The 27,265-nt window shown below is 32.7% G+C and overlaps 1 protein-coding gene and 1 non-coding gene across 2 annotated transcripts in view; both read right to left on the bottom strand.

Moving 5' to 3' along the window:
• Positions 1-347: 347 nt before the first annotated feature.
• LOC126879304 (U1 spliceosomal RNA) lies at positions 348-511 on the bottom strand. Its single transcript, XR_007696042.1, has one exon. It is a non-coding gene; the product is annotated as a U1 spliceosomal RNA (small nuclear RNA).
• A 5,026-nt stretch (positions 512-5,537) lies between these two features.
• LOC126889304 (uncharacterized) overlaps positions 5,538-27,265 on the bottom strand; it is a 79,832-nt gene continuing 58,104 nt past the window's right edge. The window contains exon 3 of the mRNA XM_050657475.1: positions 5,538-25,659. Within this exon, the coding sequence (XP_050513432.1) occupies positions 25,269-25,659 (391 nt within the window). The 3' untranslated portion in view covers positions 5,538-25,268. The remainder of the gene's footprint in view (positions 25,660-27,265) is intronic.

Raw genomic sequence — 27,265 nt, 5'->3', positions numbered from 1 at the left:
ACCACACAACTCAAAACATATTAAAATACAATGTTAAAAATTTTAACAATATTTAAAAACTTTAACAATATTTAAAAACTAATATAATATAATATAGTATACATAATTATGAATCAGTAGAAACTATTATATTATTTAAATTTGGTCCGCACGACCACGCAACTTGAAACACAAGTACGCAAATACGGTTGCGTGAAGCGTGGCTCGAAATCGTGGAATTTACGAGACTCGCTCGAACTCTATATCCTTTGATCCTTGCACAGTATAGGAGGAATTCCTCCTATACTGTGATCCTTGTGTGTTACATATGATTATTATTATTAACGATTTTGTTTTGATTATTTAACACCGGGACAGCGCGTACGCAGTCCCGACTACCAAAAATTGTGCGTCCGAAGTTATCCACATTAGGGATAATCGCAAGATTCAGCCCAATCGTAGTGCAATGAATAGGCCTCGTCCTGGGGGAACCGCCTTGTTGATCACGGTAACCCCTACGCCAGGTAAGTATGCATCACTCTACGTTACCAAACGTTACCTGAAACTAAGTTACGACTTTCATAATAGACTGTAACTGGCGCCATCTAATAATGATTTTTAAAACTGTATGAAATATGTTTAATTTTTTTGTTTTTGTTTAATAACCATTGATTCAATGTTACGTTGCCACGAAAAGTAAATGTTCATCTCATACAGTTCACTATATTGTGAAATATAAAGGTATTCTCCTTTTCATGACCATTTTTCAGTGCGTCACAAATTAAAGGTAAGTCCGTGATAATACACATTTATGACATTTATTCTAACATGACATTTTAGTTAAATCTGACAGTTGTCACATTTTATTTTCAATTTGGAATAAAAACAAATCAATTGTGTCTATTGCATTTATAAAATGACATTTTCTTTGATTTGTATAGTCTTATAAATTGTACAGAGTATATTGATAATATTATTATTTTATTTAATAAATAATTCTTTTTTGATTATGGCGCCATCTATCGACAACTAGAATAACTAGAATAAATGTTATAAAATGTCACCGACGAAATGTAATCACCGACGTGCGTTTTTTTCTGTCATATACAATTGAATGCGTTAGAGAGAAATCGAAAAACTGTTACGCAATGAAAAATGGTCATGAAAAGGACTATACCTATTTTACTCTTGAGCGTTGATTGAGGTATTGATACCCATATCAATATTTCAATCAACGTCTTGAGCTAAATTCATATTCTTTGATAACTGGTATAAACTGGATAAAATTTGATATCTGATGATTTCATCTTAGATTTTAGACCATGCTTTTTTTTTTTCATGCAGTTTTTTTATAGAGAATGACTTTTTTTCGTAAAATTAATAATAAAATAGTTATCATAATTGTAATAAAATAATGTTGGGTATCCGTAATTAAAAAAAAAGAATGTGTGTGTACTTTGTTCGCACGTAAGAAGTTTTACTTCTATTATATGATTTCAACGAAATAAATATACTTAAAAGTTTATTTGTATTTTATTCAATTAATAAACTAATTTTAATATTACCACTTTCAAAAATTTTTTATTAAAAAAACACCAAAAATAAAAAAAAAGAATAACAATCGTCCGTGTCAGGCTTGAACCCGGGACCTTCGCGTTATGTAGTCAAATGCTCTACCAATAACCCATCAGGGTTTTGTTTTTACGGCTTCTGGGACGTAATTACAAACGACGGTGACAAATAGATCAAGTGAAGTATTAAATATAAAAATGTTTAAAATACTTATTTATTATCTTACTCCCAAGGAAGACAAATCCAAAGACACATAAATTATAATAAATATATTTACTAAAAACACTAAAATATTATTTTCAAACCTTAGTTGCGCTGATAATACATACATTATAACTTGGATGATTTAGCAACTAACAACATACTGTCAGTGTGCGCATGCGCCAGTGAATGTAAAAATTCACCCTCATCCCTAAAGAAGTATAACTTCAAAAAATTGCAATTTTTTTTTAATTAGAAGGATGTAGTTGCATATTTAAACATAGTTTTGAATTAATTCTAAGTAACTTTTCATAGTATGTAACTACTTTCCATATTGAAATATAAAGATCATACCTAATTTACTCTTAATCGAAATTCATATTTTTTGACATACCTCGTATAAAATTTTATATCTGATGGTTCAATCTTAGATTTCAGATCATGCAGAGCAATTTATTGAGGATAACTCTTTTTCCTAAAATTGATAGGTAATAAAAATGTAATCAACTAAACTTACGTGCATAGAAATCGGCTCACCTAAAAATTTGGCAATTTTTGAAGTCTCGTATTTCCTAAACCTGTTGGATGATTTAAGTGATTTTTTTAATATGTTATAGCCTTATTCATTAACAATATCGCTGTAATAATATCATTGCTAAACAGTTAAGTGTTATTTTATACCGGGTGTAGCAATGATAGTGTGTTTTTTCCTCAAAGTTCGGAACACCCTGTGGAATATTCTAGCGCAGCGTTTCCCAAATGGTGGGTCGCGACCCGGTACCGGGCCATGAAAGCAAAACGCCGGGTCGCCTCGCCTCGCCGTTTCACATGAACATCTTCTTTTACACTGCGAAGTGCGTTGGCTATTAACATGGAATGCTTTAAAAAAACTTTAATTGAATCGAAGGAAGAAATTTCAATATTCTTAGAACAACATCCACCAACGGCTGGGGATGCAATATTTAAATTTAAAGACACTTTTCATGATGTCAATTGGTTAATCAAGGTAGCCTATGTTTGGTACATTTTTGACTTCTTGAACAATTTAAATATGCCATTACAAGGTAGCAATGGTAGTACCAGATAAGGTGAAAGCTGCAACAAAAACTTAATTTGTAGACACGTCGCGCGGAAGCAGGAAATTACAAAGCTAACAGAACTACAAAAAGAGTATAATGTGAATCATTGTCGGATGAGATTTCAGCCGCTTTCAAGGAACACCTGCGAGGACTGGGGAAAATCTGAAGGAATATTTTCCCCCCATCCACAGCAACACAGCATGGATAGGGAATTCATTTACAATGGACGTAGAATCCGAGACAAGACTTCCGGATATAGATATTGAGTCAGTATAACCAGGAGTACCAAGTTTTAGCAGAAAAAGCGATAGTTTCTAATTCCTTTTGTTGCTACCTATAAGTGTTAGGCAGGGTTTTCAACGAAGATGACATTGAAACGGTTGGAAAGTTTACATACCTGGGAGTAGAAATATATGCCGACAGATCAGAAGATGGAGAAATACGGAAGAGAATAACACAGGCAAACAGAGCTTATTTTGCCCTCTTCCATATATTACGTAACGGTCTAAAAGTGTTCACCGAAATACAAAGATGAGAATTTATAAAACTTTAATTCGACCAATAACATGCTATGGCATGGAAGCCTGGGTCCTGAAAGAAACATCCAAAAACAAACTCGACACATTCGAAAGGAAAGTACTGAGGAGAATGCTAGGACCTGTGAGAGAAAACGGAATCTTCAGAAGTCGATACAATAACGAACTTTATCATCTTTATAAGGAAGCACACCCTTGTCAGACTTCATTAGAATACAAATATTGCAATGGGCCGGACATGTGATAAGAATGGGAGAGGATAGACTACCAAAAAGAGCACTGAATGCTAGAATGCATGGAAAGAGACCGGTTGGAAAGCCAAGAAGGCGCACAGTAAACAGCGACACACAAGCCCGTTTAGGAGTCCGTGTGAGGAGAAAAGCAGCCACAGACAAGTAAGAGTGGAGGCAAAAAATAAAGGAGGCCAAGACTCAATTTGAGCTGTAGTGCTGTAGAAGAAGAAGAAGGGTTTTAAACACTGGCTTTCCTCAAAAATAAGTATAAGAATCGTTTGGAAGTCGAACCGGAGCTGAGAATAAAATTATTATTTTTTCCTCCAAAAATGAAGTTTTTAACCAAAAACGATATTTCTCATTAATAAAGCATTTGATTTTTATTTTTTTTATTACATTTTTGTTTGGGCTAAACTGGCCAGTTGGTTCTGAAAAACCAGTGCCAATAAAACACAAAACACACACATTGTTTGAGCTAATGATTCTTTATTAAAATATAACTGTAATAAATATTTAAATATGTTTTCTTGTACACACACACCAGGGTATGCAAAAAAATAGTGGGTCGCGGAGGATAAACACAAAGATAACCGGGCCACGGAAAAATAAGTTTGGGAAACGCTGTTCTAGCGTATATAAAATATTGAAATTAAAACTCAACTGTAGCCTTAGGCTTTCTTAACATTTTGCTTTTTGATTCATTCGCTTACGTTGGATAATAAAAAAGTTAGGTATTTTAACAACTAGCAACGTTCTTCATCAATACAGGGTGTTTCTAAATAAGTGCGACAAACTTTAAGGGGAAATTCTGCATGAAAAATAATGATCGTTTCATTTATAAACATATGTCCGCAAATGCTTTGTTTTCGAAATACGGGATGTTGATTTTTTTTACAAACTGACGATTTATTTACTGCTCTAAAACCGGTTGAGATATGCAAATGAAATTTGGTAGGTTTTAAGAAGTAGTTTTTATGCATTTTTTTTGCATACAACTAAGAATTTTATATTTACCATTGGTGTGCATACAGGTCATATTAACCGTATGCACGCCAATGGTGAATATAAAATTCTTAAGTGTATGCCAAAAAATGCGCAATAACTACCTCTTAAAACCTACCAAAGTTCATTTGCATATCTCCACCGGTTTTAGAGCAGTAAATAAATCGTCAGTTGGTAAGAAAAAATTCAACATCCCGTATTACGAAAACGAAGCATTTGCGGGCATATGTTTATAATTGAAACGGTCATTATTTTTCATGCAGAATTTCGCCTTAAAGCTTGTAGCACTTATTTGGAAACACCCTGTATTGATGAAGAACGTTATATACTAGTTGTTAAAATACCTAACTTTTTTATTATCCAACATAAGCGAATGAATCAAAAAGCAAAATGTTAAGAAAGCCTAAGGCTGCAGTTGAGTTTTAATTTCAATATTTTATATACCCTAGAATATTCCACAGGGTGTTCCGAACTTTGAGGAAAAAACACACTATCATTGTTACACCCGGTATACAATAACACTTACTTGTTTAGCAATAATATTATTAAAGCGATATTGTTGATGAATAAGGCTATAACATATTAAAAAAATCACTTAAATCATCCAACAGGTTTATATACTATAGATACGTACTCACCCGTTTACAATGAAAAGACTTTTTATTGTATAAATTGTTTTCAACATTAATGGACTTGCAGGAATGGAATGCGGATTTCCATTTCACAATTTTAGTACAATCTAGTAAACTATATTAAAAACAGAGCTGTACATAGCTTTTGGATAATGCTAACAGATGCCATCAAAAGTCTAAAATTGCTACTTTAGCTCTAAAAAGCTTTCAATCCTGTTTCCATGGGCTAATCCTGTTATTTAAATTTATGGGATTCAAAATGTCAATTGGGATGTGAAAAATTGGAAGGAAATAAAAAATACATTTACAAAACAGTTTTTTATTGAAAACAATCACTTATTTATAATGTAAGGTACAATTTGAAAACATAAATATATTAACAAGTATAGCGGTAAAAATAAAATTAAAAAATATTTCTAAAAAGACTGTTATATGCTATTGACAATTTATTCTCAACATTTATTTTTCTCCCATACCGTTATTTCATCAGAAAAACAAACAAAATCTTGAATGTTTTGCACTTGAATGTTATTTCAATACCAATACCGGTAAAATCTACAATTTTATTTTAAATAAGATCTATGGGAGATATTGAAAATAATTTATAAATAGCATAAAACAGTCTTAGAGAATCTTTTAAAACGGATGGTAAGCAATACAGCAAGTAATTGTGTAGACAATCAATCGAATAGTAAGAACCAAATATTTTTTCGTCAATGTTACAAAGTTTTACAATATAAATATTATAAAACAAAACAGTTCATATTAAAGTAATGAAAAATATTTTATACTATTCCCTAGATGTTATCAATTGTCATTATCACTTTAATATCACAGAAGTACGTACACTTGATTTTCTCTATACTTCCACTTCATTTCTACTTGGCCTGTCAACATTTTTGGAGATATGTTTTTGAATTGTTCTCAAATTTCCCTGAATATTTCTAGGTCTAAGTGCTCGTATATACTAATGTGATATTAGTTACACATATTCAACATGTTATAAACGTTTATTTAAAAAAGTTTATTCTTATATTGACTCGAATATATTACAATATAATAAGGCCACTTATGTAAGCTCACAGCGAATCAATCATCATGTCCGTGAATACCACCCATCATAGTCATTCATCTGATGCTAGTCAAACAGGCAAGAGGAGCTGTTGCTTTTAAAGCAATAACTTAAGCTTGTCACGAACGGGGAGCTATACTATAATATATATGCTAGCTAAATAGTTAAATATAATTTATATTATAGTAAGTACACCCACAAACGATATCAGATATATTTCAGAATATGTAATATATGTTTAGTATTTTGTAAACAGAAATCAGTAAACAACTAATTAAGCAATGCCATAGCTCTGCGTTTTCGTATTCGTCTAGAACTTACAATACCTACGTCATAAATCATAAACAAACCGCACTTTGGTTTGGTAGACTGAAAAGTGAGAAGTATAGAGGGGAACGAAATATGAAGAGTGGACATATATTTAACGGGCCAAGTAACAAAAATCAATATTTCTGCTTTTTCCATTATAAGGGTCTATGCAACAAGGCCGTTAACCTGTATTACGTGCAAAGTGACAGTTGCATTGGAAACAGCTCTAAATAAACTCAACAGATAGCATCCGCCGCTAAGTACAGAGTTCCGTTTCCTGATAAAAACTCATTTTTCTCGATTGTGTATTTATTTCACCGTTATATATCTCCACTCTTCATATAGTCCGTCAGCTGTAACTTTTCCCATGCGGTACGATTCATTTTCAATCAAATTAAGTCAAAACATAAATTGAAACGAACGTCGATGTGTATATTATACATTTTGTATACTGTATACTATATACTACACACATCGGCGTACGTTTCACTTTGTGTTTTGATTCAGTTTGATTGAAAATGAATCGTACCGCATGGGAAAGTTATAGCGGACGGACTATATGTCTTAATATAAACATAAATTATTACATCCGCCGTTAAGTACAGAGTTCCGTTTCCTGATAAAAACTCATTTTTCTCGATTCTGTATTTATTTCACCGTTATATATCTCCACTCTTCATATAGTCCGTCAGCTGTAACTTTTCCCATGCGGTACGATTCATTTTCAATCAAATTAAGTCAAAACATAAATTGAAACGAACGTCGATGTGTATATTATACATTTTGTATACTGTATACTATATACTACACACATCGGCGTACGTTTCACTTTGTGTTTTGATTCAGTTTGATTGAAAATGAATCGTACCGCATGGGAAAAGTTATAGCGGACGGACTATATGTCTTAATATAAACATAAATTATTACATCCGCCGTTAAGTACAGAGTTCCGTTTCCTGATAAAAACTCATTTTTCTCGATTCTGTATTTATTTCACCGTTATATATCTCCACTCTTCATATAGTCCGTCAGCTGTAACTTTTCCCATGCGGTACGATTCATTTTCAATCAAATTAAGTCAAAACATAAATTGAAACGAACGTCGATGTGTATATTATACATTTTGTATACTGTATACTATATACTACACACATCGACGTACGTTTTACTTTGTGTTTTGACTCAGTTTGATTGAAAATGAATCGTACCGCATGGGAAAAGTTATAGCGGACGGACTATATGTCTTAATATAAACATAAATTATTACTCGACGAGGCATATTCGAGATATACTTTTTTTATATAATATATTGTAAGTATAAAAATATATATTATCGTTCCGGTATATAGGCTCACTATTTATTATAGTGAGCAATAGTTCTGTAACATATGAAATATATATTATAGTATAGCTCCCCTGCGTGATAAGCTTTAGAAAGAAGTATGTGACGTGAAGAGCTATTTTATTTTCCACAAACATATTAACCTAATAAAGGGACAAAAGTATTAACTTTTACAAATGTTTGTGGATCTAAATAGCAGTCATTTTTGGACAAAAACTTTCACTCAAATAATTAAGTATTTTCATCAGTTAAGTAAAATATGTGTCATGTATCGATTATTGAAATTGTTCTAGTTATCATAGTTTTTAAGTCAATGCGTTTTTTCTAGTTTTTTTTTTGGAACCCAAATTTGTTCCCATAAAATTTTTCATCAGCTTCTCTGTATCTATTACAGTTTTGCCTTCGAATGGCACACATACCATACAAAATTAAAGAATCGAAATACAGTCAAACCTGCCATATCCGGATCAATGTGGCGACAGACCGATCCGGATATGAAAAAATCCGGATATCAAGACCACTACTTCTTTTACAGTCTCTGAGACGTTTTCTCCTTCATACATTCCAGTAATCAACGCCGTCAATAACTTTCGTCGATAGACACGTTTTATAGATTCTATAATACATTATTTCGCCATCTTTTAGTGCGTTGTCCAACAGCAGGACTGCCTTTCTCGGTAGATTTCGGTAGATCCGGACGCCGCAGAACCGTCCGGATATGGCAGGTTGTATTGTGTTTCGATTCAATCATTTTCTGTTAATTTGAATCTAACAGCATAACATAATATGTCGTAAATTTTGAAGTTTAGGAATGGTTAGTTATGATCTTTTGTGCATGTTAAAACATTATCCCCTGTTCAGAGAAATCCGGTGCTCTATAAATGCTGAATTTAACATGCCATCTTCCCTTTTCTAGTACTGATTTTGTTAAGATACTACATTAGAAACATAATATATCAGATCTTTCAAAAAATATAAGGCTCACAATGAAACGAAAATACCAATAAAAATTGAACAAAATAATTTTCATCACAACTGAGATAGGAAACAGATTTCTCATAAACCTTAACAGTAGGTAACATCGGATGAAAGTTTTAAAAAATATTGCACATTTAAGATATGACTTCCTGAAGACAACTGTAGATCTCTTATAGAACTCATATCATACAAACAACATACAGAGATATAACTCATATCTAACAATGATTTCATATGTCAATTATTAGCTGATCTTACTGGTCTGTGTGACAAGGTAAAATTAAGGGTAAAAGATCCATAGGTAGAAGAAGAATTTGCTGGCTGAGTAACCTAAGAGAGTGGTTAGCTTAGTAGATATTTCCAGAGCAGCCGCCAATAAGGTACGGATAGCTGTGATGATAGCCAACCTCCGACAGGAGAAGTTACTACAAGAAGAAGAACTGGTCTGTGCATACTTCGGTTATACACTCCAGATATAGCTTTAATGGGAGTAGCATTCGTCGCTGGAATGTCAAGAGATGCAAACTATATTACAATGTAATAATACATAGGTACAGAAATTGGCAGGGGCGTCATTTGATATGGGGCAGATTTGGCCCTGAAAATGACTGAAATTTACAAAAAATTGATCAATTTTGTATTATGTTTGCATATATAATGTATTGTATAGATAATGCTTGCCCCCCCTATCAAAATTTCAAATGACGCTCCTGGAAATTGGTTATTGGCTGTGGATAGATCTCGTGGTATCAAACAGATCAATTTAATCCTATGAAACATATAGAGAATATAGAACAAAAATAAAGTATTCATAGCATATTTTCCTTCCGTTTAAAACTAAAATAACATCCAATAATAATTTTTGATGCATAAAATTGATTATTTCATTCATATAGATTTTGACCAATAGAATCCTATAGAAATCAAAATTTCAGAGGTAATAATTTTTGGTGATTACACGTCGTCAAGTAGTGCGGCAGGCGTCCTTCGTTGTCACGCAGATTCAAAATTAAACATTCAGTGACATTAATCACAATTTATCTTTTATAACTTGTCAAAGTGAACACCATGAGCAGGTTTAGCAAAGATTCAGACGAAGATATCAATAAGGCGATTGTCTAATTCACTACCACACTCTACCCCGGGAGCCCTTAAGTGACTCGAAGGAACGAAGTTAAAGGCACATCTGGCCTGGTTGAGTTGATTCTAAAATGTATTCTCTCTTGTTGGCAACATGAATTGGGTCATAGCCCACACGACAAAAAGATCAAAGGTTTTACTTTGTCAGCTAAATTAATGTCCATTGGCAAAATATTGTTTATGAATTACAACAATTAAACAAATAAAATATCCCGCACATGGTTAAATATAATAACAAATTGGTTCATGTGATATATGGGGTGATAAAAGTATACTGTTCGGATATGAATAATGAATGTTTGATATTTGACATACTACCCGGGCGAAATAAATAATAACGAATGCGTCAGTACTACAACGTTTACAATGATAATGATAAAGTATTTATAACATAAAAGGTTAATGTAATGTGTGATGAAAAGACACTAGTCTTTGAACAAATTATCAATACTCCAACTGCAACACCTTAGGTAATAATATCAAAGTTAAATCTGAATCAGAATTTAAATCAAAAACATTTAAGTCAAAATTCAGGTTAGGTAAAGGTAAATGAAAAGGTATTGAGTGGGATAGATGTTTCAATGTGTTAAGAATTATATTATTACACTTCTCTACAAAACTTATACAACTCTTGTATACAACTACAGGCTTGTAAAGAAGTAATACCAATCAATAAAATGTTTTTAAACAGTTTTATTCATGAACTAATCTTACCGAATTCGACTTCTTAAAATTACTGATTTGTATTGCCGTCGTGACAATTTGACAGAATTTCCCTCTCCGAGAAATAAAAACTGTCAAAGTGTCACTCGAGATACAAATCGGTAATTTTAGAGCTCTTGTGTAATTATAAGTAAAAATTATTCAAGACTTACTGTGCATTGACTGGTATCCTAAACTTTAGGACTTTTTTTTATTTTTTTTTTGGCCATCTGAACGCTATAATATCAAGATTTTGTAGATGGTTTTCTATACACTATTAACAGGGAATTTATTATTCTTACGAAATCATTGTTCTAAAACAGTCATATTCTCAATTATTTTTTCCTCCGTATTCTCCCCACTTTTAATTCTGCATTCGGTGATGATTATGTAGTGACTAAGATGCGTGGCTTGTTACAAATGTCTACTTTCAAATAAATATTTTTTTGCTAATAACAAATACCAGAAAAACTCTTTGGTAAACTAAAAAGCTAACAGAGATAAAATATAAAAATAGTAATATAAAATTTACAAAATACTGTGTGCACAAAGATTTCCAAAGCTTCATTAAAATATACAAACAGAACCAATAAATTGTACAAACAGAACTAATAATTTATTTATTTATAACAAATACATCTGTACAAAACGAAGATAATGGGCATTTACGTAATCAGGTTTTTACAAACAAAATCGTGATCTTCATCTAAACAGATTTACAAATGTAAAAGTATTTATAATGTGTATTTTTAAAAGTAAAATCTTATGAAAGACCAATACATCAAAGAGGTTGGATCTAAAATTAAGATATTGTGGTTAGACAATCATATAAGTGGTTTAAATATGTCAAATTGATTAGCGACCTGTTTCAGGATTTTTCGGCTTACGAAACAACGAATTTATTCCTTTCATTTGCACGATACTGTATACCTAGAATCAGTGGCGTACCGATAGGTCAGCGGGCCCTGGTTCCAGCTGGGATGAGGGCCCGCCCATAAAGACACATTGTATAGCAAAAATTTTTAAATAAACATTAAATATGTATAAGTCATCATATCATAAAATATATCATATATTTATAAAAACTCAAGCTAAGTCCATTTACTCGCGGGGTGTACCTTTTTGGGTACCTTTATTCTTGGGGTCATATGCTTCGACCCATTTTATCACAAAGTAAATATTTACTAATTTTACAGTATTGTAGGGTGGTAACTGCGCTCTTGTTCTTTTTCACTATTTATATTATATCTCTCTTTGCTGACGTTTAAATTGGTAAGCTTCAACCTCGTCGTTAGAATTTAGCTTTACAAAAGCGTCCCTGTGTTTCTTAATAAATTTTGTTTTCAAATTTTTTGACGAATAGGTATTCTTTGTTTTTATTTATAACTACCTACACAAAAATTAAAATTTATTAAGCAGTTACATTTCCTAGTGTGTACTTGTCTAGTTAAAAATGTCCCCATCAAATTAGAAACAAAAGAAGCAAAAAGCGCGTTAGAGCAGGCACCTGCGGGGCCCGGGTCCTGGTTCCGCGGAACCATGCTCAGTACACCGCTGCCTAGAATATACGAAACTCTGCCAATTTCTCTATTCGAAATTTGTTCAAAAACTAGCATGTTATTGTACAATTTCGAGTTCCACGTCTCTTATCAGACACGCCTATTTCGTCATTTTTGCTCGTTAGTCAGGGACAGGTAGGTACAGTCATATATATTTTCATAAATTTTTGTTTATATAATATACAGGTTGACTTTGTCTGCACCTTGGATAATTTAGAATATTATCAAATATAGGACGGATAGCAAAAATGATCACCTTACTCCTAATTCGACACATTCAGATATGATTTTTTTGTTTATTTCACTATCTGCCGAAAGAAAAGGAAGCTATCAATTTGGTGACATATTTTCAGTTATGAAATCGTAATGTTTTAATGTCTCCTATCACGTTGTAAAAACCTTTTTTACAGTAAACGAACCCATTCAAAAATAAGAAGAACTAAAGGTGGCAGAAATGCCAGTGTTACTAGACAATTTAGTTAAGTTCCTTAACAAAATATTTTGTATCTGACCGATTCATAAATAATCTACGTACTCTTCTGACTGGTTAAAATATCTATCACCAGATTTAGAGTTTAAGTGTTTCCCTAAACTGTTTCATAACAAAGTATATAGATATATAAACTTTACACAGATACCCTGTATATAAGTAACTTATTTTGGGGTACATCCTATATAAAACTTTTAATTGTATAATAAAATATTTTTATTATGTACAAAACCCTCTTTTTACTACTATTTTACCAAAAAAGTGTTTAAGTAGTGGTATAGTCTACAACGTACTTAAAAATTAAATACGGATAAATATGGGACTTCTTAAGTCATTTCCTCCGGATCTAATTTTTACAAATGCACCATTTATTTTTACTATTTACGATTAGTACTATTATTTTATACAAACTGTTCCAGATATATTAGTTCAAACTGTTGCAGCGTACCACTATCTGATAGGTGACAGTTACCGTGAAACTGATTCGACTGGCCTGAGCCATTAAACTTTTAAAGAGAACAGGTTGGATGACACAATGTTTATTGTGAGCTATGCAGAGCTAATAGTAAGGTTGGCTAGTTGCTACGTTGTCTCAACTTAGTTTTATGGAATGAAAGCTACGGCCCTGAATGCGACATCAATGAAAAAACTGGAATCATTCGAGTCGTGGGTGTATAGAAGAATTCTGAAAATATCATGAACAGAACACGTCACAAACAAAGAGGCTCCTGAGAAAGATGAATTGAAACGGAAGTTTCAATACAATAAAAACCAGAAAATTAAAATATCTCGGATATATTACGTGGAGAGAGATATAACTTGTTCCAACTCATTATGCAGAGAAAGATCCAAGGAAAAAGAAACGTAAGAAAATGTACCTGAGGATGTACATCAAATGAACTTATCAGAGCAGCCGTCTCTAAAGTCCGAATAGCTATGATGATTGCCGACCTCTGTAGCGGAGATGGCACTTGAAGAAGAAGATGCTGGCGAGGAGTTCTTGAAATTCACCACCTCGCAAAGACCATCTGGAAAGAAACGAAGGAGATAGCTGGACGACATTGAGAAGATCTGGTACAGCCTGGTGTTCGGGACTGAAAGAGTGATGCCGTGACATTCGAGACCAATGGAAGCACATGGTTGATCAGATCCAGGTTCTACAGGAACTGAGCAATGTGAAATGTGAAGTAAGTATACAATATAGAAAATTAATGGATATCATCAAAACACGAAACTTCAGGATGGGTAGATATGAAAATCATATAATCTTAGCAAACCTTGGAAAGACAAATGGTCTTTTGTTTTGTGGATTTTAATAGTAAGTATTTTGAAAACGATATATCTTTTGACGCTTTTATTATTTTAGGTAAGTAAAATAGCTTGTTTTAACAAAACAACAGATTGTGTAGAAAAATGTGTATGGTTCTTCTGAGAGGCTTTTTTTAGTGTGACGCAAGTGACAGAAAAAAAGGCTCGCCGTGATACATACACATGTACATATAACAGTTATTCCAGTTGTTGATAGATGGCGCTATAATCGAAAAAAAAAAGATTTAGGTTTACCGATTTACTGATTACCTATACGACTATAATTTAAAGTTCTTCTCATTCTTTCAGTGTGTCATTAATGATGTAATATGATTTTAATAATGTAGCGAATCATATCATAGCATGACATTTTAATTAAAACTGACAGTTGTCAGAATCGTAATAGTAATTTGGTATAAAAACAAATCAATTGTGTTTATTTAATTTATACAAAGGTTTCTTTAAAAAAATTCTTTAATTTGTATAGTTTTATAAATTGTACAGATTATAGTCGTATAGATAATACATAAATCATTTTTTGTTCGATTATAACGCCATCTATAACAACGACATTAAATGTTATAAATGATTTTAATCACGAACGTATCTTTTTTCTGTGACATACAATTTAATTCGTTAGAAAGAAATCGAAAAACTGTGACGCACTGAAAGATACCTATGAGAAGGAGAATATCTACAATTATAATGGGTGATAATGATAGTGATAATGTATTCTTATTCTATAACTTGGCTGGTCTAACACATAAAACATCAATAGCTCAGAGACCTCTATATATTGGAATGTCTGTAAATAGTGAATTATTTCGAAATTATCTGAAATAACCTGAACAATATTTCAATCGAAATTCGTTGTTTTTTTTTACTCCACTAAACAATTTGTTCCTTAGATTAGAACTGAGAGTACCTCTGAGATGATACGTCTTTTCGATCGATACTGCAATATGGACTTGAAAGTTGGACATTGAAGCAAGAACACATAAATAAGCTAGTCATTTGAAATGTGGTGTTACAGAAGGATGCTAAGAATAGCATGGACACAGAAGAAAACGAACACGGAAGTATGGCAAGAAATAGGCAAAGAATACGAAATAAAAACAACAATAAAAATAAGAAAGTTACAATATCTGGGTCACGTAATGAGGGGGACAGCGATATGAAATGGTAAGACTGATAATACTGGGAAAGGTAAGAGGAGGAAGTAGTACAGGAAGAAGAAGAGTGTCATAGTTGAAAAACTTAAGGGACTGGTTTAAATGCAGTCAAGGGCGAATCCAGGGCCGATTTTCGTGTGGGGGTCTGGAGAACATTTTAAAAATTAGGGATAAAATGGTGAGTTTTAAGGCACTTTTCACACACTTTTGAGTGCCATAAAGACATTCAAAACTTATCGTTACTAAAGTACTTTTATTTGTCTAGCAAATATTTAAATTTATATTTTTTTAAATTCTCGGAGGGGACCATGGGGGCCATCTGGATCCGTCCTTGAATGCAGTTCCATAGAACTCTTCAGAGCAGTGGTAGATAGAGTAAAGATAGTGATGATGATATCCAACCTCCTATTGGGAGACGGCACTTAGAGAAGAAGAAACAATTTGCTGTCTAATATATCTGGAAATTGTTTGACTACTGATAGTGCAGAATCTATTCTTTCCTTACTACCGATTGTCCCACCCGCTCAAAGATTTTCTCTACATATATTCCGGGAACCAAAGATAAGATTCGATCTAGCAATAATGTGTCTTAAAAATATTACTATCTCTTCTGATATTTCGACATTATAAGTACCAAAGTTATTAAAAATATACACTGTAAACGTTCAGGTACAAAATTCTTATTTCGTTTGGCAGCATTTTCTTTCAATACCACTAGAAAGTATCAATCCTAGCTTTGATTCCATCAATTTTTAAGTAAGTATGCCTAAGTAAATTAAAATAAAATAAAACAAACTTAATATGGTATGTTATCACTTACAACAATGGAAGATTGTCAATAGTTTTTGGTGAAAAATATGTTAAAAATATGAAGAATGTATAAAATTTAGTGTTTTGATTTTTCGTTTTTTTTTTGTAAGGCACTAGACAATAACGTGTTATTACAACTTTTTTACATCTATACTTAAGTTTAATAAATATTTTATCCACAACATTTTTATAAAAATTGTAAAAGCAGAAGGTAACTGCAGAAGGGTAGAATTTTTTAAACCAACGCTAAGTACATGTGTTATTTACATTAGTATCCAATGGAAAACTGTTTTTGATTTTAGGTTAATAATGCAGGAAGAACATACCAATACATTCTTATGGCGAACTGCGCGAAAGAAATGAAGTACTTTCGCCTCAAGTTACCAGACTTCTTCGACAGGCGAAACGACCAGGCTTGTCATTCATTCATTGACGTATCTGCGAGGTGGTACTTGTTGCTAACTGTTAGGGAACATCCATAAACTACGTCGTAAAAATTTTGGACTTTTTAATACCCTCCCCCCTTCGTCGTAAAGCGTCGTTTACAGTAGACCCCCCCCCTCTTATTCCGACGTCGCAATTGCAACTCATAACCCCCCTTTTTAGTGATTTTTTTTAAATTCCATGTTATTTCTTTATATTTTAAAATTAGCTCTTAAAGTTTATTTACGAATGTATCCAAATCAGTATTACTGTGTAGCTCATTAATATCCGCATACTTTTTTCTCTCAATTCACTGTACAACTAATTAGCTTTATTGGAGTTCCTATGCTTTCTTAACTGCATCATATAAATCTTGATACTTATTTTGTTTTCATTTCAATACCATTTCTTTTATTAAGTATAAATACAATGTACTAACTAAATAAAATAGAATATTTCATTTCTATTCATTATTGTAGAATAATAATTATTGTTTCACACAGAGTATTCAGTAAATAAATGAACAGTTTAATATTTATTGCTTCCAGACGTTGTTCTGTATAGAAGCGTTTATTTAAATATATAGAACAATGTTTTATTGTTTGTTATTCTGTACAAAACTTCTAGCAATATTATTAAGGCTGTGAGTGATAAAAACGAAATGAAAAGTATGCAATAAAAGTAATATACCTACTAATTATTTTGAATCCTACCTACAATAGGGTATATTTTTATATTCGTGAACATCAAACGACGTCGGATGTGCACTCATGGCCCCCTCCCCCCTGTCGTATGCCGTCGTAATAAACAAAGACCCCCCTTCCCCTTTTCAACGACGTAGTCTATGGATGTTCGCCGGAGTATTATCAGTTATGCAGATTGTCTCATTGCCACCATTTATATGTATCATTGAAAATTTTAAACTACAACTCTCCACAAGATTTGAACTTAAGATTCTTGTTCAAGAGAAATGTATCCTCAATACTGGTCGGTCTATATGGGGGACATAATTTGAATCTGATATATGTATTATGTATCAAATTCAACCAATCAATATTTTTCTGCTATGTATGTATAAGGCAATACTTCATATATACCAAAATTGTTTGTACATAAAAATTTACACATCTAATAGCACCTATGAACAATAAACATTTAATATTTATTAAAAATGAATAAACATTTTCAGTAATTTATATATTTACTCTATTTGGCTAAAGGAACCATTCTCGCTTGAAATTTACCGCCTGAACAGATGGGATGTGAATTATAAATTGTAAAATTCCCTCATTTTCCTATAGTCTCAGAATCCGCATGGCTTGCATTTTTAGAAGCCTCGGATGGTGTAACCAGAGAAGGTTTTCCATTGTTTTAATCTGGTAGGATATAAAATGGTATCAAAAGTTATCGTCTTATTTAAACTTTTCCTAGAAGGGCATAATAGATAATATTTTATTGATTTTCATCATATCGTGTAAACTGTTCCTAGAAAAACGCATTTGGAAACGTTCTATATTAAGAACAGTTTTCATGTACCTATACTGATATAAAAATAATTGTTTTACTCTTCTGCAGTTATCGAAAAATAAAAACATACTTATTACTGCCTTGGTTTATTTGGCTATAGGCATCACAATAGTTTTGACAAATGTATCACCTGAGAGTGAAATAATACAATATATGCCCATTTCTTAAAAATCTCGCCATGCATTTCTGGACTGTTTGAAATGGGTTTATATTAAGCTTTGCAGTCCACTAAATTATCATTAAGTTGTCTTAAAAGTAACTCACAATGGAGAAATTGATATATTTGACACAAAAATGGCGAGTTGACGAAATGCCGGTATTTAATGTTAATTTTGTGTTTGTGTTTTGTCCATTTTTATATTTTTCATACGGTGGAATTGCTGTGGATATACACCCTAATAATAATAATCAGTGCAACGTTGTAACACCTAGTCCAATAGACTATACTGTGATGTGGCATTTTTTCTCCGGAGTATTCAAAAAAGACAAGCAAACTTTTATTGTTTTTTCAAAATAAGCTTCTTATAATATGCCAGTGTTGCCTACGTAATCTTAATTTAAGTGTTACATAGCAAAGGTGTAATTTCTTAGACACACTTGGAGCCCTAGTTATTATTTGCCTATTAATCAGCATGTCTCATTTTATGTTAGGAGATAATTTTCGTGCTTTTTGTAAATCACCACCTTTTCATTAATGTGATTTTTGCAAATTGGAGGACCACTTACTCAGAACTGTTGTCTTTACCATGTAATATTAATACTTCACATATAAATGGACTGATAATGTTTTGTAAACACAAAACGAAACGTATCCAACAATATATGAATTAGTACGACATCGAAGCCTTTTTTCTCCTCTGTTCTGACTGATATCTTTAAGCCTTGCAGTGTAAAAGGTTGTTTTAACTCTTTTCACTGTCCACTTTACCATTATTCAGATTGACAGTCGTTTGCTCCTTATGAAATTGATGTATGTACATATATGTACTTTTAAATGATGGAGCATCCATTTCCCCCAGATTCTGCTAGCTCGGGCTTTCAGCTATTCTCAAAAAACACCCCTTTGTTGGTCAGTGCTTTTCTTCCCATAAAAAAGTCGCTGCGTCTTGCAGCTCTTTCTACAAGGGAGCACTACAGCAAGGGGATAACGGAATTAGACCACATTATAATATATTCATGTAGTAGAATAGGATGATGCCCCATAAAATATATTTTTGGAAATTATAAAATAATTTATTAGCCGTTTCCGCTTCCAGACCTAGTTTTAAATACATTATATTCTAACACATCTTCAGAACAATATTAAGATACCTTCTTGTCTACTTTTGTGTTCTCAACTTTAAATAATAGCAAATTAAATTTTTTGTTAAATAGTTTTTTCTTCCTCTTCCATGTTTATTTTATGTCAACTGTCCTTGTATCTTCATTTCCAACCTGTTCATTGATGATATTTCTGATTGTGGGTAGTATTATTGTTTGTCTAACTGTAGTTTTATTAACTGTTTATTTTGACCTATTGATTGTTTAGGCTTACTATGGATTTGCAACCTATTTCCTCATGTCTCAATATCTTCAGAACTAACTGCTTTAACCCCTTAATTGCACGCTCGAGTTGATTCGAGCGCGCTAAACTGGCCAAACTGTACACACTCGAGATAAATCGAGCGGCGTTGTACTCTATGTTGCTCTAATTTTTCACACTCGAATGCAATCGGGCATTGGAAATAATAATGTGAAAGCAAAAAGCAATTGTTTTAATTATATTTATCATTTACATGGGATTGCAAGCTATACTTTCACTTACTCATTTAAATATAAAATATAATATTTTTTCTACTTCAGTTTCGACTTTTCTCTTACTTGTGAGCCGCTTTCTGACAAATTTACGTATTAATATTCTGACTCGCTCATTTTTCAATATAGTACCTATATATTACGCTCCTGCGCAGTAAAGAAAATACGTTCCAACAAAAAAAAATGATCGTTCATTGCATCGTGCTTCGAATTATTCCAACAAAAATTGTAATCGTCCAGTGACAGTTTCGTGACGATTATTTGAGTAATCGGATAAATGTAAGTACTAGTTGGGCTGCCCTGCGCACTAGGATCACTTTTTACATTAAAAATATATTGGTTTTTTTTGGCCGGTCTTCAAAAAAATTATGCATTTAGGGTTAACTACATTTCTTGTATTATTTGCTGATCTAGAAGTACCTTACATTTGGTAGGTTCGTAGATTTAACATAGCTTTCTTAAAATGGTTATATGTACCTACTGAATGAATTCCTGTATGAATAAGGTGTAGGGTTTGCAAATCCTAATCACAAATGCATATCAAATAATGTTACCTCTCTGTTGCTAATTTTTTGTTGTGTTTTAGGTTTACAATAGATTCAATGGGACTGCACGAGACTCTTACAAAATGAATGACACCTGTAATTTAGATCTTATTTTACATTACATTTTTGGAACACAATAATAAAGTGGTTTCAGTTAAACTTTGAATTAAGATAGAAAAGGGCATATTTGCATTATTTCACTATTTTCTTTTCGAATGTGCCATGTATATGCAATAAAAATTAGTATATATCCTTTAGTGGGTATAGGAACTATATGTTCTCGTACGTGGCCAATGGCCGGGCAATAATAGTAGGTATTTCATACAGCATATTTCATATAGCGTTTTTTTTTGCCATGAAATGTTACATCTATCACAAGAATAAACGATCAAACAAATAACTATATAGTGAAACAAGTTAGTAACTATAAAATAAACTATGAATATAAATAACAATACATAAACTTTTTTTTTGTAAAAATGAATTGATCAATATGTACAGGGTAGTTCGGATTTAAACTTCTTGTTTGTAACACTGAACTTATTTAAACAGGTATAGGTAATAGGAATCTGCATCATGTTTATTTTTACATAAAAGCTATATAATATACAAAATTATTATATAGTATTTAGTATCTGTAATATTGTCTGCATACACAACAGATTAGTAGTCAAATGAATAACATGTGTATTTTATTATCGAATCATTAACAGAAAACAAAGTTATATTTTATATATTTAGTTTACGATAATGTTACAGTTTTTAAACTACGAGATGTGTCTGTCAAATAACGAGATTGACACTGATACAAAAGAAGTATGCGTGCGCCAAAAGCCAGTCAACTTCAGCGAATTGTAGCTTGAGAGCATGCTCTCGCTTCTGTAAATAAATATATATCCACCACTCTCTCCCTTACCTAGCACCACGGCCGACTGGGCATAAGTCAACTTGCTATTCGACCTCGATACGAATGAATACCGTTTTTTTTCGTGCGTTAAGTCGTGTTTCGAGTGAAACAGCAAAGAACAATCGCGTTAAGTTTACGCTATAACAACTTGTGTTTTTATTAAAACTGTTTTACTGCCAGGATTGCAATTAAGAAGCTAGATTATGCTAAATCACTATTTTTCTGGATTGAACGGTAGACGTGGAAACGAACCGAGGCCTCCAAGCTCGCCAGACATTACTCCTATGGATTTCTCAACCTGGGGCATGCTTAAGAACAAAGTTTAAGAACGAAGATCGAAACCGTCGAAGATCTCAAACATTGGATAATAATCCAGTTAGATATCATCAATGAAGATCTCGCGATGCTTGCTCCTATTGTTAATTCAATCGGAAAACGTTATTTGAAGTGTACCGAGATGAGTGGTGAGCAGCACGGCATTGTTAAATTTCATATAGAAGTTGGAAAAAACGCCACTGAAACAGAATTCATTCAAAGAAGTGTCTAGATTCTAGAAGAAGATTAAGATGGTCTAGAAAACGTTAAAAATATCGAAAAATCAGTATTCTGAATTGATCTTTAAGAGATGAATGATGAAGTAGTTTTCAATCCTAATAGCAAAATTAATAATATTGAAAATATTAAAAACATTACTAAAAGATTTTTAAATTGAAAACTATTCGCACCACTTTCCTGGTGCTATTAGGATTGAAAACTACTTCATCTTTCAATTGCCAGATGACGCTAGTCACCTAATACCTTCACTTCGGTTGCAATGGGTGGGAAAAACTCTCGGTGCTGGTCATTTAGGATATGGAGAACAGCGCCTGCGTTCTCTCCGATGAGGCTCCAATAAGAGCCGAAAATCGCAATTCAGAGGACTGGACTGCGCTCCGTATTCTAGTTGAAAAGTAAGATTATTTTGCCTTCGCATTGCAACATTTTTATTTTATTTTGATCTTTAAGAATTCGTGTCATCGCTGAAACAGTAGGAACTGATATAGAATGCGTACTACAAAATTTAAAATAAAAATGCAAACATGCAAAATTCTGTGCAAATTCTGCATTGTCTAGGTTTCTAGCCAAGTACAGGGTTGCAGTGTCGTAACATGCAATTAATGTTCCCTACCGTGAAGTCTGCATTAAAATGAAGAATATTTGAATCCATTTTGAAGTTGTGAAAGAGAATAAAGAACGCGTCCTGTATAAGGTTACAAAAGAAGACTTCGTGCAAGACTAAACAACGGAAGAATCCCAAGAAGAGTTTTAGAGTTGAATGAGGGTGTATATTGAAGCTATTAATAATGGTAGGGGAGCCCAAACGGGGATTTTTGCAGTTACTCGAGCGCGTCAGATTATCATATGAGGAGAAACCTGGTGCCCTGCAGATGTACCTCTACCATATATTAGCTCGTAACACAGGGAAACTCGTTAAGGGGGGCACGAAAAAAAAATCTATCCTTAAAAATACTCGAAATTGTCAGATTAAGATAAGGTAAGTTAAGGACATGCAAAACAGTGTATGTTTCAAAAATCTGACGATTTGAGCGGGGCGTAAGAAAATGGGTGAGTTAAAAAGTTTCACAAAAAAAATGAATAATTCGCGAAATGAACGTTAGATCGAAAAACTAAAAAATACGTGTTCAATATTTTTCGAAAATCTATCGAATGATACCAAACATGACCCCCACCCAAAGGGGTGGGGGATGAATTTAAAATTTTAAATACAAATACCGCGATATTTCGCAAAATAAACATTAGATCGAAAAACTGCGAAATACACTTAATAAATATTTTTGAAAAATCTATCGAATGATACTAAACACGACCCGCCACGGAGGTGGGGTGGGGGTGCTTTAAAATCTTAAATAGGAGCCCCAAATTTTTATTCCAGATTTGGATTCTTTACGTAAAAATAAGCAACTTTTATTCGAAACATTTTTTTCAAATGATGGATAGATGGCGCTATAATCAGAAAAAACGATTGTTGGAAATGGAAAATTAAATTAAAAATGGAAAGTCCCCACTAAAATGGAAAACTTTACTTAACTTTTTTTGGTTTTAGGACCTACTCTTTACAACCCAATAGGTCCCCTAAGTGCTAGAGTGACTGCACATTTAGCATACTTCGCTCCCCTACTATAAGTGAATATGTACGGAATCAAAATAAAGCGTTTTATAGTGCCAAATCTCGTCATTTAATAGCCATACTTCATATGTTGAAGACAATTGAATTTTTTGTCATTAAATGAAATGATTGTTTTGTAATATCTGGAACATGAACCGACTTTAAAGTCATATAATAAATAAATGAATTTGCCCGGAAACCAACAACTAACGTACCATTTACAGCAGAACATAAACCACCAAAGTTTGGGAATATAATATAGACGAAAGTTCGGTTGTCTATTGTCTATTTTATTTTAATTGCAGAAAAGTTCTAATTTTTCATTTACATCTATGGTCCAGCGTCCACAACGCAACTGTTTTAAATCGACAGTTGAAAACTAGTTGGAAACCCATTTCAGACAGATCGCCTGGTGGGCGAATCCTCGTGTTTTTACTAGTGATGTTGATTATAGTTACTTTCGAGTAATCGTTACAAATCGTTACTTTTGTATATAGTAATAATTTACAGTATTCGTTACTTTGATTATTTTGATTACTTTTGTTACTTTTGTATTTGAGTACCGGTAATCACAATATGGAGAATCACATTTCTCAGTACATATTTTGTATTAGTAGGATATTTTGATCACTATGATTACTTTTGTATTTCTGTACCGGTAATCATATAGAGAATCGCATTTCTCAGTATTTCGTATAAGATCCGATAGAACAACGACCTTCACCGATATATTTAATGGATAGAAATTCAATGATATGTAATCTATTATGTTAAAAATTATTAAAAACAAGGGGTGCCCGACATAATTTTGTCCAGACTAATTAATAATTAAAAATGAATTTTTTTTATAAATTCCACTAATTTTTTGGCCCGGGCAGATATTATTTTAGATTTTTGAATAATAACAATAAAATACACATAGACCAAGGCATTTAGGAAAAAATAAATGATTAGGGAAATAGTGAAACAGGAAAAATTTTCAATAGAAAAATGGGTGGAAATGCTTAATTGCAGTATACAATGCATCCTAAAGTACATAAACATCCATGATTAAATTGAAGAGCATAGGACTCAATGAGTCTCCCTGTCTTATTCCGCTGCCTATATCTATAGATTCTGTAAGTTGTCCATCTATTCTGACTTCCATTTTGTTGTTATGGTAGATACTCGTGGAGTACCGGTCCGATTCCGATATCAACCGATTGTAGATACAATAGGTACTCGCTCTGATACGATTGGTACGAAGTAACGAATTAATCAGATTAATCAAAGTAATCAAAGTAACGATTTGCCTTTCTGTATAGTAATTACTTTGTAACGAATAGTTACTTTTTCAACATCACTAGTTTTTACGCTGCCGAGGTAATAAAATAGTTGCGAGTGCAATCAGTTTCAGACGGTTTTAAAACAGTTGTTTCGATGCCGTGGGAACTAGACCTTAGTGTTTTAAAGGAGTAAAATAAAACAACCGAATTCTCTCCTTATAAAATTTTCTTACTTGTTCGGTAGGTACTCGTCCACGTAGCTTTGACTTTAGCAGAATGATCAGTGTATATTATCTTTTAGGAATTTTTTTCGTTATCATTCCTTTATTATAAATATATTTAAAAGTAGTATGCCGTTGTGGTAATATGTTCTCTAGAACAGTAAGACCTACATAAAAACAATCTTACCAGTGTCTATTACTACTCCCCTAATTTCTAGAAGTTTAAATCCAGGCCTCCACTGTACTAAGTACGACAGGCAGGACATATCATCTCAACTTACCGACGGAAAATACTCTATGTTTTCATGAGTAAGCTCCTATGTACTCCGGTTTCCACAACTGGTTAGAAAAGAAATTGTGGACTATCGCAATATCTCTATCGTGATCTGGAGTTGCTATGACGGGAGCGATGGTAACGCCGTCTGGAACCAGAATACCAAATGGAATAAGGGGGTTGTCGATAAGTTGTTTTCTGTTCGCCTTGACGCGGAGAGGCACTTTCTTAACTGTTGTAACTTCTTTGGACACTTCCATGGATTCTTCACCTTGAGTTTCATTCTTTTGTGGTAACTTCAAAGTCAACTTTGTTGGGAGGTAGTTTAATATGTTTGGATATATTGACTGGGCAGATATATCTGTGTTTAAACCTTGTGGAACAATGTTTTTAATCGTGTTGTTATTGTTGTTTTTACTTCTGCAAAAATAAAATATTGTTAAAACTCTCATTTTAGTAAACATAAATAATGATAATCACAGATCATATTACAATGACAGTTAAAGGCTGGTATGGGGCCGTCCATTAATCACGTGATGTTTTTTTAGGATTTTTTAACCCCCTCTCCTCTGGTGATACATGGTGACGTTTACGACTACCCTCACCCCCTACCTCACTTGTATTTTTTAGTATATATTTTTTGAATATTTATAAATTACAGGTATAAGTATCATCTAATTTTATTATAGAAAATTTTTTTTGTGTGAATTTGATGGCCTTGGCCGAGCCAATTAGCCAGACTTTTGTTATTTTAAAAACAAACATTTTTTTTGAGGAATTATTTCTCTATTTCTAACTCTAAATACATAACAAACTAACATATTACAATGATTATCTGAATAATACATTGTTTTGGTTGTAATTTTTTTTGCAAATAATTTTTTTTTTGTATTTTTTTTGTATTTTTTTATTATATTTTTGATTTCTTTTTTTTTATTATTATTTTTTTGTTTTTTTTTTACTAAGCTAAGACATAAACCCGATTCAAAATCTCGGAGGTTTACATCTTCTTAGTATTTTTCTCTTTTTTTGCTCTTAATATACAATATATACAATATAGTCTTTAAATATAAAAGACTACAATAATTACGTTTAGAGGTCGATATAATGGTTGCAGGTTAAGGGGTTTTGAAGCTTCCAATGCTCTGATCGTATTAATATTCTCAGGAATTTCTTAACGAATGAGTTATGAGTTCTAGGAATATATCACAAATTACCTGCAAATCCTGCAAGCATAACAGCTATGTGCATGGCGTATAATAAATTTGCGTTAAACAGAAAACGGAGGCTACTAAGTTTCTGGCGTCTAAAAACCAGAACATTTCGTCTAATAGACGAACAGAACAGAACATACAGTATACTCGTAGAAAAAACCTTATAGTACTAACAAATAAGATGAGTCTAGGATATCTGACAGAAATTACAACAAACGCAAATAGCTTTGAAAATGGACCATAAAATATGGAATATAGCAGGGCTTCCCAAACTGTGCGTCGCGACGCCCTGGGGCGTAGCCGAGTTGTTCCAGGGGCGTCGCGTATCAGAGCGGACTTTAATTACAGAAAATATATTTATCACAATACTCACATCCTGCAATTGGCAGATAAAATTAGAATATCAAGAAATTGACTGTTTTCCTGCTTTACAAGGCATTCTACAAGAAAAATCGATAGAAATCCTCGATCTCTCTTTAAAAAATATGTTTACACAACACATATGTTATCATTGAGCGAACACTGAAACATATTTTCACGAAGATCTGGAGTAATATGACTGGGTCAGAAACCCTTTCCAGTTATCCAAATTTCCCATTATCATCGACACGTTCAACAGAGGAAGAAGAACAACTGACAGAATTGTCCTGTGATTCCAGCCTAAAGCTTCAATACGATAAGGACAAACTATTTGAATTTTGGAGCTCAGTTTCTCATTGGATTTAAATCTTTCAGAAGATTTCAATCCAAAACTCTAAGAACAATCGCTAATGCCTCTTGGTACATCCAGAATGACGCAATACATAGAGATC

Source organism: Diabrotica virgifera, chromosome 1, assembly GCF_917563875.1.
Source record: "Diabrotica virgifera virgifera chromosome 1, PGI_DIABVI_V3a".
Lineage (NCBI taxonomy): Eukaryota > Metazoa > Arthropoda > Insecta > Coleoptera > Chrysomelidae > Diabrotica > Diabrotica virgifera.
This window is presented reverse-complemented; position numbering and strand designations above follow the sequence as displayed.